This window comes from Pollachius pollachius, assembly GCF_949987615.1.
Source record: "Pollachius pollachius genome assembly, chromosome: 4".
NCBI classification, from domain to species: Eukaryota; Metazoa; Chordata; class Actinopteri; order Gadiformes; family Gadidae; genus Pollachius; species Pollachius pollachius.
Window position 1 is genome coordinate 13,260,358 of NC_136937.1, and position 12,839 is coordinate 13,273,196.

Consider the following 12,839-nt stretch of genomic DNA (forward strand, 5'->3'; position numbering starts at 1 on the left):
TTACTGGAACCGTTAAAATATTTTTTTAGATTTATCGAACAAACTCTTAATGTACGATTTAAGTCGGTGAAATTAGACTGTTACTTTTACACATGATTTAACAATAATAATAATAATAATAATAATAATAATAATAATACTGATCTTTATTTTAAAGGAAAAAAATCTTCTTCGATTAGAGGGAAGAAAACGGTAAGAATAATTAAATATCTCATCAATGAACAACATCTCAAAACCTTCTTGAAGCCATTTATACATGTTGGTTAAAATAAATGAATTAATTTGTTTGTTTTCATGAAATAAGCCTCCATCATGAGTACGGACGCAGAGATGGCCATTTATGGCGAGGCTGCCATTTACCTCCGGAAGCCAGAGAAGGAGAGGATTGCGGCCCAGAGCGCGCCATTCGATGCGAAGGCTGCTGCATATGTGACTGATGTTAAGGAACTGTACGTCAAGTGTACCATCACTAAGAGAGACGCTGGCAAAGTCACCGTCACAGTTTTGGCTACAAAGGAGGTAGGTAGAGGTTGATCATAGCATGGGCTAAGTTGTTGGTATCAACAGTGCAAAAGTGAAAGTTGCATTGCTAAGAAAACTAAAAATGGGTTTCCATATTTCAGGAGAGGACAGTCAAGGAGGACGATGTCACACCCATGAACCCTCCCAAGTACGACAAAATTGAGGACATGGCCATGATGACCCATCTCAATGAAGCCTCTGTGTTGTATAACCTTGCAGAGCGTTATGCAGCATGGATGATCTACGTAAGATATGTAACATTCTAAATGAAAATACAAAATATATATATAATAATATAATATATAATTTACTTTGAAACTGTCACTGTGATCTCCTTCAGACCTACTCTGGGCTGTTCTGTGCCACTGTAAACCCCTACAAGTGGCTCCCAGTGTACGATCAGTCGGTTGTCAATGCCTACAGAGGCAAGAAGCGTATGGAGGCTCCACCCCACATCTTCTCCGTCTCTGACAACGCCTTCCAGAACATGCTCACTGGTATGCAAGTTCAAAGTCCTAATCTTATCTTGTTCTTAGTATTAAAGGCCATACTCATGCAATGTTTGATACATTTGTTTTATAGATAGAGAGAACCAGTCAGTCCTCATCACGTAAGTTTGATTCTGCAAACATGATATAGATATATTACAATGAATCCTACATCGGAAAACATGTCAAAATGTACTTTATTCTTCTTTTCATACCCAGTGGAGAATCCGGTGCTGGAAAGACGGTGAACACCAAGCGTGTCATCCAGTACTTTGCTACCATCTCAGTGGGTGGAGGAGAAAAGAAGAAAGATGCAGGCGCTGGAAAGATACAGGTATCTTTAAAAATATATATTAAATCAATGAATTAATACATAGAGAAATTACATCATAACAACATAAAAAATGTAAATATGATTCAATAAAAAGGTATTAACATTTTATATTTGATTAAAGGGGTCACTGGAGGACCAGATTATTGCAGCCAATCCCCTGCTGGAGGCCTATGGTAATGCCAAGACTGTGAGAAATGACAACTCCTCCCGTTTTGTAAGTATGAGAAGAATTCCTCCCTGAAGATGCTCCTTAGTTTTTGAACACTATTTTGAGGAAGTAAAAACGATTTATTTTTAAAAAACAGGGTAAATTCATCAGAATTCATTTCCACGCAACTGGCAAACTGTCCAGTGCTGACATTGAGACATGTAAGTAAAAGTCATGTGCATTGTTTAACCAAGATTTTTAGCGGAATAGGTTTTGATATATGAATGGGCCTTATAGATCTGCTGGAGAAGTCCAGAGTGACATTCCAGCTTCCCGATGAGAGAGGCTATCACATCTTCTACCAGATGATGACCAACCACAAGCCTGAGCTCATTGGTGAGATTTTTTGATAGTAAGAGATGTAAATTACATTAAGATGAGAATACAAATCATCCATTTTAACTTGATTTTATATGTAGATATGTCTTCTGAATTCAACAATGGGAAAGGAGCGCTTTTGGGGAAGTTTTGGGGGAAAAGATAGTATAGATAGGAAAACTATGGTAACACACATAGCATGTAAGTGCAAAGCAAGATGATCTTCTTTTTTTTTTAAAGGTAGCAGAATATAGATGAAAAACAAGATTTACAAAATGTGAGCAGAAAATGACATTTGTTCAATCCCTCAGAAATGACCCTCATCACCACCAACCCCTATGACTTCCCAATGTGCAGTCAGGGTCAGATCACTGTGGCCAGCATTGATGACAAAGAGGAGCTGGATGCAACTGATGTCAGTGGTTATTTGGAAAACACATATATTTATTTATTTTTCCACATGCCATATATGTTCCAAAATATTTTCAAAATGTGCCTTGTTTTCAACACAGGCTGCTATTGATATTCTGGGCTTCAACAATGAGGAGAAGATGGCAATCTTTAAGTTTACTGGTGCTGTGCTTCACCACGGTAACATGAAGTTCAAGCAGAAGCAGCGTGAGGAGCAGGCTGAGCCAGATGGCAATGAAGGTAACCATTAACATGTATGCATGAGTGCACTAGAGGGCATTATCGTGTACATTTGCTTGTTATACATTTTAAGACATTATTATACAGAACAATAAGACATTAATTTTTTATGTTAACTTTGTAGAGGCCGACAAGATTTCCTATCTACTGGGTCTGAACTCTGCTGATATGCTCAAGGCTCTTTGCTACCCAAGAGTGAAGGTCGGAAATGAGTATGTCACCAAGGGACAGACTGTTCCTCAGGTAAGAAAAACACAATGTGTTAACAAAATATGATACAATTTGTGGAAAACAGGATGCAATGGTCAATTATGAGATGAATATTTTTGATAATTTTAGAAGAAAATGTAATTTCAGGTCAACAACTCAGTGAGTGCCCTGGCCAAGTCTATCTATGAGAGGATGTTCTTGTGGATGGTCATCCGTATCAACCAGATGCTGGACACCAAGCAAGCAAGACAATTTTACATTGGTGTGCTGGACATTGCTGGTTTTGAGATTTTTGATGTAAGTTGATCAATAAGTGGCAGCATTTCTGATGGAATTTCCTTAATTCGTACGGAATATTCAATAGCATTTGTAGACAGCTAGTCATGGTTGGTTTATGAAATGTCCCCATCTAGTACAACAGCATGGAGCAGCTGTGCATCAACTTCACCAATGAGAAACTGCAACAGTTCTTCAACCACCACATGTTCGTCCTGGAGCAAGAGGAGTACAAGAAGGAGGGTATTATCTGGGAGTTCATTGACTTTGGCATGGACTTGGCTGCCTGCATTGAGCTTATTGAGAAGGTACATTTGAATATTATAAATATAGATAATTTTTCTTTGTGTGGCTAAAATGGTACTTTTCATAATTTCTCATCTATCCTTTTTTCTCCTAAGCCAATGGGCATCTTCTCGATCCTGGAAGAGGAGTGCATGTTCCCCAAGGCCTCAGACACTACCTTCAAGAACAAGCTGTATGACCAGCATCTTGGCAAGAACAGAGCATTTGAGAAGCCCAAGCCAGGAAAGGGCAAGGCTGAGGCCCACTTCTCCCTGGTGCACTATGCTGGTACCGTGGACTACAACATCAGTGGCTGGCTGGACAAGAACAAGGATCCCCTGAATGACTCTGTTATTCAGCTGTACCAGAAGTCCTCAAACAAACTGCTGCCTGTCCTGTACCCACCTGTAGTTGAAGGTAAGGCTCACATTTTGGAAAAGTAGTTTTTAGGGATAAGGGATATTCTGATAACCATTTATTCCCAGCCACTTGTTGTGCTTCTTGATAAAATTGGTATGTTAAAAAATAACTGAGTAATAACCAATAATTTAAACCAGAGACTGGGGGTGCAAAGAAGGGAGGCAAGAAGAAGGGTGGCTCCATGCAGACGGTGTCCTCACAGTTCAGGGTAAGGGTAAACACACAAAGTAATGTCAAGCATACGTAACTTAGTTACTTATATGTATATACCATTTTTGAATAGTTTTTGCCGAAACAAGTTTTACTGAATTCATTTATTTTTCATGTCTACAGGAGAACTTGGGCAAACTGATGACCAACTTGAGGAGCACCCATCCTCACTTTGTGCGTTGCCTGATTCCCAATGAGTCAAAAACTCCAGGTACATTGACTACTAGTAAATGTTCATAGTGTTTGCATCACAATACTACATTTTAGTCAGGGTTTACCAGCATTGCTATGCCAAACTAATAATATTAATAACAAGAATCTGACAAAACACAGGACTCATGGAGAACTTCCTGGTAATCCACCAGCTGAGGTGTAACGGTGTACTGGAGGGCATCAGAATCTGCAGAAAGGGCTTCCCCAGCAGAATCCTCTACGCTGACTTCAAGCAGAGGTATTTAATCAGGGATTTTTCAGTGACAACTTAACAAATGCCATTAAACATTAAAGTTTATGTTAAAAACATTACAATGGTTTTCTTCAGGTACAAAGTACTGAATGCCAGTGTAATTCCTGAGGGCCAGTTTATTGACAACAAGAAGGCATCTGAGAAACTCCTTGGGTCCATTGATGTGCCTCATGATGAGTACAAATTTGGACACACCAAGGTCTGTTTATTGCTGTCAAAAACTATGTTAATGTTTGATTTAAAGTTACTCGCTGACAAATGTATTTTCTTACATTAAGGTGTTCTTCAAAGCTGGTCTTCTGGGTACTCTTGAGGAGATGCGAGATGAGAAGCTGGCTGCTCTGGTCGGAATGATTCAGGCTCTCTGCAGAGGTTATGTCATGAGAAAGGAGTATGTGAAGATGACAGAGAGGCGGTATGTTTTTAAACATCGTGCTGAAAATTCAAAAAGGTTTCTGGCTCCTGAGTGAAACCTTTATATGATTGGTTTATTGTATTTTATAGGGAAGCCATCTACACTATTCAGTACAACGTTCGCTCATTCATGAATGTCAAGCACTGGCCATGGATGAAGGTGTACTACAAGATCAAGCCTCTTCTGAAGAGTGCTGAAACCGAGAAGGAGCTTGCCAATATGAAGGATAATTATGAAAAGATGAAGATAGACCTGGCAGCTGCCCTGGCCAAGAAGAAGGAACTTGAGGAGAAGATGGTTTCTCTACTGCAGGAGAAGAATGATCTTGCACTGCAAGTGGCTTCTGTAAGTAAAAAGAATATTTTGATTTTATGTGTGGAATCATTGAGATACATGTGATCTGACATGTTTTACATATGTAAATATCATACAGGAAGGAGAGAATCTGAATGATGCTGAGGAGAGGTGTGAAGGACTTATCAAAGGTAAGATCCAGCTGGAGGCCAAACTCAAGGAGACAACTGAGAGACTGGAGGATGAGGAGGAAATCAATGCTGAGCTGACTGCCAAGAAGAGGAAACTGGAGGATGAGTGCTCTGAGCTCAAGAAGGACATTGATGACCTGGAGCTTACCTTGGCCAAAGTGGAGAAGGAGAAACATGCCACTGAGAACAAGGTTTGTAAAAAAATGTCATTAACATTGTCCAAACCGTTATAGAGTACAAGGGAAGGTTTCACTTTACTTATGAGCAAGTATGACATGTGATTTTGTTCTGTTCAGGTGAAGAACCTTACAGAGGAGATGGCCTCTCAGGATGAGAGCGTTGCTAAGTTGACAAAGGAGAAGAAAGCCCTCCAAGAGTCACACCAGCAGACTCTTGATGACCTGCAGGCAGAGGAAGACAAAGTCAACACTCTGACCAAGGCCAAGACCAAGCTTGAACAGCAAGTGGATGATGTGAGAACAGCTTATGGAAACATTCAATGAATATCAGTAATGCAGTTGATTGAATAAACAATATAACATTATATTGTTCTTAAATAATTTTAATTATTGACATCCAGCTTGAAGGTTCTCTGGAGCAAGAAAAGAAGCTCCGTATGGACCTTGAGAGATCCAAGAGAAAGCTTGAGGGTGATCTGAAACTGGCACAGGAAACTGTCATGGACCTTGAGAACGACAAACAGCAGTCTGACGAGAAAATCAAGAAGTAAGACATTTGTATTTTAAGAATAACAATAGGGTTAAGTGCATATGATTTTTTTGAGATAGTTGAACATTTTTCCTATTAATTATTTGCAGGAAGGACTTTGAGATCAGCCAGCTTCTGAGCAAGATTGAGGATGAGCAGTCACTGGGTGCTCAGCTTCAGAAAAAGATCAAGGAGCTTCAGGTGCGAAAATTAATCAAGTTAATTATTTTAATATAAACTTTCTGAAATGATATACTTGGAGATTGAGCTAAATATTTGTGTATTATTTAGGCCCGTATTGAGGAACTGGAGGAAGAGATTGAGGCTGAGCGTGCTGCTCGTGCCAAGGTTGAGAAGCAGAGAGCTGATCTCTCCAGGGAACTTGAAGAGATCAGTGAGAGGCTTGAGGAGGCTGGTGGAGCCACTTCTGCTCAGATTGAGATGAACAAGAAGCGTGAGGCTGAGTTCCAGAAGCTGCGTCGTGATCTTGAAGAGTCCACCCTGCAGCATGAAGCCACTGCTGCTGCTCTGCGTAAGAAGCAGGCTGACAGTGTAGCAGAGCTGGGAGAGCAGATTGACAACCTCCAGCGTGTCAAGCAGAAGCTTGAGAAGGAGAAGAGCGAGTACAAGATGGAGATTGACGACCTCTCCAGCAACATGGAAAACGTTTCGAAAGCCAAGGTAAGTTATTCCTCAATGCCTTCATCTTATTAATAAATAATAATAAATAAGCAGCAATCAATTAACATTGTTTTTAAATTGATACTTTTTTAATCGCCAGGGAAATCTGGAGAAGATATGCCGTACCCTTGAGGACCAACTCAGTGAAATCAAGGCTAAGAGTGATGAGAATGTTCGCCAGATAAATGACATCAGTGCTCAGAGAGCAAGGCTGTTGACAGAAAACGGTACATAAGTCATTTTTATTCATCATTAATGTATTTAATCAGGAGCCTGAAGAGACGCTTTTATATAAATAATTGAATCAACATTTTCTATTTTACAACTTAATCAATATTTCCTGTTCCACCTCCATCTAGGCGAGTTTGGTCGTCAGCTTGAGGAGAAGGAAGCTCTTGTCTCCCAGCTTACCAGAGGCAAGCAGGCTTATACTCAACAGATTGAGGAGCTGAAGAGGCAAAATGAAGAGGAAGTTAAGGTAAGTCATTAGTTTTTTAAAGTCTGAGGGTACGAGGATTGAAATTATTCTTGAATTGACATGCTCTTTGTCCATTTTTGCAGGCCAAGAATGCTCTTGCTCATGGTGTGCAATCAGCCCGCCATGACTGTGACCTTCTGAGGGAGCAGTTTGAGGAGGAGCAGGAGGCCAAGGCTGAGCTGCAGCGTGGAATGTCCAAGGCCAACGGTGAGGTGGCTCAGTGGAGGACCAAGTATGAAACTGATGCTATCCAGCGCACTGAGGAGCTTGAGGAGTCCAAGTGAGTCAAAAATGTTATACTTTAGCTAAGGTAGACATTCTATTTAATGAATGCACACAAGTGAAGCCATATTATTCTTTAACAGGAAAAAGCTTGCCCAGCGCCTTCAGGAGGCTGAGGAACAGATTGAGGCTGTGAACTCAAAGTGTGCCTCTCTGGAGAAGACCAAACAGAGACTCCAGGGTGAGGTGGAGGACCTCATGGTTGATGTGGAGAGGGCCAATGGACTGGCTGCAAACCTTGACAAGAAGCAGAGGAACTTTGACAAGGTTTGTACTTGTTATTATAGGTTATATATATTAATTGTCCTCTGATACTTCTTCAATTGCCAAACATGTACCACTTAATTTACAATTTTGTACAGGTTTTGGCCGACTGGAAGCAGAAATATGAGGAGGGCCAGGCAGAGCTTGAAGGAACTCAGAAAGAGGCTCGTTCTCTCAGCACTGAGCTGTTCAAGATTAAGAACTCATATGAAGAAACTTTGGATCAGCTGGAGACCCTGAAGCGGGAAAACAAGAACCTCCAACGTGAGTTAATGCTCAGTGATATTCAAAGTACCTGTGGATAAGAAATGCAAACCATACTTATAAAAACATGAAATTGCTTTGCAGAGGAGATTTCCGATCTGACTGAACAAATTGGTGAGACTGGAAAGAGCATCCATGAGCTGGAGAAATCCAAGAAGCAGGTGGAGACTGAGAAGTCTGAGATCCAGACAGCCCTCGAGGAAGCTGAGGTAAGGATGATGAAATAAGCAACCATTATTATAAAATGTTGTATCAAGTTTTTAATAAATGTGCTTATACATCTGTGTCCTACATCAGGGAACTCTGGAGCATGAAGAGTCCAAGATTCTGCGTGTCCAGCTGGAGCTGAACCAGATTAAAGGTGAGGTTGACAGGAAGCTGGCTGAGAAGGATGAAGAGATGGAGCAGATCAAGAGGAACAGCCAGAGGGTCATTGACTCTATGCAGAGCACACTGGACTCTGAGGTCAGGAGCAGGAATGATGCCCTGAGAATCAAGAAGAAGATGGAGGGAGACCTGAATGAGATGGAGATCCAGCTGAGTCATGCTAACCGCCAGGCTGCTGAGGCTCAGAAGCAGCTCAGGAATGTTCAGGGACAACTGAAGGTATGACACAAAACATAATTTGAGATTCCGATATGTATACCACCATTCATAGTTTAAGTCTTAATTCTTTTTTACATTATTTCATGTATAAAAATAAATGTTCACCCTTATTTAGGATGCCCAACTGCACCTTGACGATGCCACCAGAGCTGCAGAAGACCTGAAGGAGCAGGCTGCCATGGTGGACCGTAGGAACGGTCTCATGGTGGCTGAAATTGAGGAGCTGAGGGCAGCTCTTGAACAGACAGAGAGAGGCCGCAAAGTGGCTGAGCAAGAGCTGGTGGACGCCAGCGAGCGTGTTGGACTGCTGCACTCTCAGGTAAACGACATTCTAATTTTATCATTCCAGTACAAGAACACATACTTGTTTTGAAATACATTTTATAATCATTTGTTTCAGAACACAAGTCTGTTGAACTCAAAGAAGAAGCTTGAGACTGACTTGGTCCAAGTCCAGGGTGAAGTGGACGACACTGTCCAGGAAGCCAGGAATGCTGAAGAGAAGGCCAAGAAGGCCATCACTGATGTAGGTCTACACTCGTTTGTTAACTGATTATTACAACTTAATGGAACTCTTAATGAATATGTTACTTGACCTTTTAGGCTGCCATGATGGCTGAGGAGCTGAAGAAAGAGCAGGACACTAGCTCTCACCTGGAGAGAATGAAGAAGAACCTGGAGGTCACAGTGAAAGACCTGCAGCATCGCCTGGATGAGGCTGAGAACCTGGCCATGAAGGGTGGCAAGAAGCAGCTCCAGAAACTGGAGTCCAGAGTAAGGCAATAATCAGCCAGCATTTAAAAACTTAGTCCAATGTCAGGACAAGGTTTTTTTAATTACATTTTCTCTAAAGGTTCGTGATCTTGAGGCAGAGGTTGATAATGAACAGAGACGTGGCGCAGATGCTGTGAAAGGTGTCCGCAAATATGAGAGGAGAGTCAAGGAACTCACCTACCAGGTACGTCAAACTTACGTCTCCAAATATGTGCAATAGGATTTTGATCAAATCTAAAGGCCACATGATGTTGATTTTATACTTTCAAATGTGAATCAGACTGAGGAAGATAAGAAGAATGGTTGCAGACTCCAGGATCTTGTTGACAAGCTGCAGCTGAAGGTGAAGGCTTACAAGAGGCAGTCTGAGGAAGCGGTAAGTAGAAACTGCATAACAAAATCTGATTATTGCATCATTTTCAATATTTATTATAAACAAAATATTAATGTTCCTGTAGGAGGAGCAGGCCAACTCTTACCTGTCCAAGTGCAGAAAGGTTCAACATGAGCTGGAGGAGGCTGAGGAACGTGCTGACATCGCTGAAACTCAGGTCAACAAGCTGAGGGCCAAGAGCCGTGACTCTGGAAAGGTAATTGGATGGCAAAAAACAGTTCCAATGGTTGCCAAATATATGTCTTAGAATATACAAAAAAATAATATATATATATGTATATAATTCCTACATTTGTTTTGCTTTTTCTCTTAGGGAAAGGACAGTGCTGAATAATTCCTTTCCATTTGAAATATTGCACATTGTAGTCGCACAATATGACAAGAATTGTGAATAGCATACAATAAACTATGCATTAATTGACACTGTTGTGATGTGTATTTATTTGTTTGGCTTGACTTACTTTGCTTCAAATAGGGTTTTTCCTTACTAGAGCTGGATCTCATAGGTCATTGGTTGTAGGCCGAAAGGTTAAACATAAAAATACTTTTGGTCAAATAATACATACTATCAAGCACAAGGATTCGCAATTCAGTGAATTTTAAAGTAGAGCAATGCTTTGGAATTAATGCAAAAGTTTGGTGTACAGTATTTTAGTTTAAGTACTTTCCATCCCTCGGGGTAACCAACATTTCACTGCTTATGAATACTGGGGTTACTAGAATACTAAAAAGCTAACACTACACGATTTAAGCCAGATTTTCAAATGAAAGAATGAAAGACAAGATTTTGAAATCACAGTCAAAAAAGTTGCTTGGAGGCAAACAGTAGCATGTGCCCAAGAGTGATTATCGTGTAATAAGAGGCACTGCGATACATTGCAGAGCCCCGAGAGATATCAAGCAGCTTAAAAGGTCCCATTGCATGAAGATTTCACTTTATGAGGGTTTCTGACATTAATATGTGTTCTCCTAGCCTGCCTCTGGTCCCCAGTAGCTGGAAATGGTGTGAGGTGTAAAACGAGCACGAGCTATGCTGCTCTGCCTTTGAAAAAACAAAGCTCAGACGCACCTTTTTGGATTTACATGTTACCTCCCCTTCCTCTACTTTGCCCAATGAGCTACGACCATGCTAGTGCCACGTGTGTGTGTGTGTTTGTGTGTGTGTGAATACACACACTGTAACGCAAGTGTTAAACACTTTTTTGTTATTTGGATAACCGTTCTGCTGTTGGTGATATGGCGAATAACATGTCAGGTTCTCTGACGTCTCTGGTATTTCCATAACGAGACTCGTAGTGGGGGTTATCTCGAACATGGGTGAGATGGAATTGGGGGGAAAGGAACTTTGGCTTTGAACCGCGACATGGAGGAGAAAGTGATTGACCGGGGAGCCACCGCCGGGAACCAGGCGGTGGTGCAGAGGCGGTGGTGCAGAGGCGGTGGACAGCGGGGCTCCGGCGGGAGACAATGGCAGTCAACAATCACGGGCAACAATCCTTTTCTCCTCCATGTCGCGGTTCAGTCCACTTCAGAATGATGTGGAAGAGAAAGAACCAGAGACGTCGGAGAGCCAAACGCAGTTGTTTGAGATTCATAATATAGCCTGGAGGCGCACACAGCTTTTGGACGTGATGATATATATTATATGATATAGATATCTGTGTATAATATGATATTATTTAGATATAGAGCTCCAGGTCTCCCGCCGGAGCACCCGTGTTCTAGAAAAGCTTTGTACCCCTCACCAACACGAGCGCATGGTACCATGGCCGTTAGCTGCCCAGGGCCACAACCCCACCCTCCACCTTGACCCACCTCTAAACAACAGCACGTTTTTGGAAAGCTCATTGTGGGACTGGCTTGTAGTGGCTGTAATTCTGCACCAAGGCTGAATTTCTTGAACGTCATCAAACACTGTATTAAGGGCCCACTAACACCTATACATAAGCATCCATAATATAGCATTCCATTGGACCTTTAATATCTGGACTTGTCTGGGAGTTCAAATCCTGAGGATTGAAAGTTGTTTTAACCGGTATTGAGAGGACAAGACATTGGCAAGAGGAAAACATGGAGTAGTCGTAACACCTACAGTGGATAATCGGCAATCACGGCTAGGAAAAAGGATCTGCATACAATATTGTGTATACATACACGTATATATTTGAATATATAATATATGTATTTTCCTTTTTGTTATTTGCTACTAACGACCTGGATGGCTCAATGTGGCGAAGATCCAATTTTGGAAGCGCCATATCTCGCATGTTAGTTTGGAGACCAGTGAAGAGGCTGCAATGCTACAACAAATACAGAATAATTATGCAACTCTATTAAAGCAGCTAATCAGTATTTTCTTCCCTATAATGCTATAACTATCCTCTCAAAGACATGAATCAGACCACATGTATTTACAACTTGGGTGTTGCACGACGTGTGCCTGGCGGTCATTGGCTGCTCACCATGGATTCTGGCCAGGTTTAGTGGTCATCGACACTTACACATGGGCCCAGCTGGCCCACGTTCAGGCATGAGGGGGGTGTGCCCTGGGCCAGAGTGGTTTCTCTGGTATGGGTAGCTGTGGTAGACACATCTATACAGTATGAATGATTGAATGTAGAGGTTTTCATCTATACAGTATTCATGACTGAATGTAGGCTTTAACTTTCACATTTGACTGTACTGTTACATAGGCTTTACAATCATGGTAGAGCCTTCTCGTGGGCTTTGTTTCTATAGAGTTGCAGCATAACATCAAGCAACTCCAACCACTGATTTACAATTGGTCCATAAACTCAACCGAGTGTATATCGCTGTTTATTACGTAAAATGTAGATATTTATTGTCATTGTAAACCGAATATTGTTATTTTCTAACATTGTTTAGAATATATTGTTGAGTTCTTGAGGATGATATTTGAATGTTTGTTCAAAATAAACTTATCTCTGACTGAAACACCATGTTTGGGTCATCTTCAATATGTCTTATACTCATGCATGAGGCCTGTGTAGGACCAACAAGCCATCACAATGCTTCATGGGGAACCCCTACTTCCTAGAACAAACCAAATCCATGCGCACAAATTGGGAATCCGAGGGAA

General features: G+C 41.3%; 1 protein-coding gene across 1 annotated transcript; it reads left to right on the forward strand.

Moving 5' to 3' along the window:
* Positions 1-312: 312 nt before the first annotated feature.
* On the forward strand, positions 313-10,073 carry LOC307074060 (myosin heavy chain, fast skeletal muscle-like; the record flags this gene model as incomplete). Its single annotated transcript, XM_079734053.1, has 39 exons — positions 313-519; positions 624-767; positions 863-1,019; positions 1,105-1,132; positions 1,230-1,344; positions 1,466-1,558; positions 1,650-1,713; positions 1,790-1,888; positions 2,182-2,285; positions 2,383-2,521; positions 2,646-2,764; positions 2,879-3,028; positions 3,145-3,315; positions 3,409-3,709; positions 3,850-3,920; positions 4,046-4,133; positions 4,256-4,373; positions 4,464-4,587; positions 4,667-4,803; positions 4,893-5,148; positions 5,237-5,479; positions 5,585-5,761; positions 5,869-6,014; positions 6,107-6,197; positions 6,288-6,677; positions 6,778-6,904; positions 7,037-7,155; positions 7,239-7,435; positions 7,521-7,704; positions 7,800-7,965; positions 8,050-8,174; positions 8,263-8,571; positions 8,687-8,890; positions 8,972-9,097; positions 9,175-9,345; positions 9,425-9,529; positions 9,626-9,721; positions 9,804-9,935; positions 10,053-10,073. The coding sequence occupies 39 exons, from the start codon at positions 313-315 to the stop codon at positions 10,071-10,073; spliced, it is 5,814 nt and encodes a 1,937-aa protein (XP_079590179.1).
* Between the last annotated feature and the right edge of the window lie 2,766 nt (positions 10,074-12,839).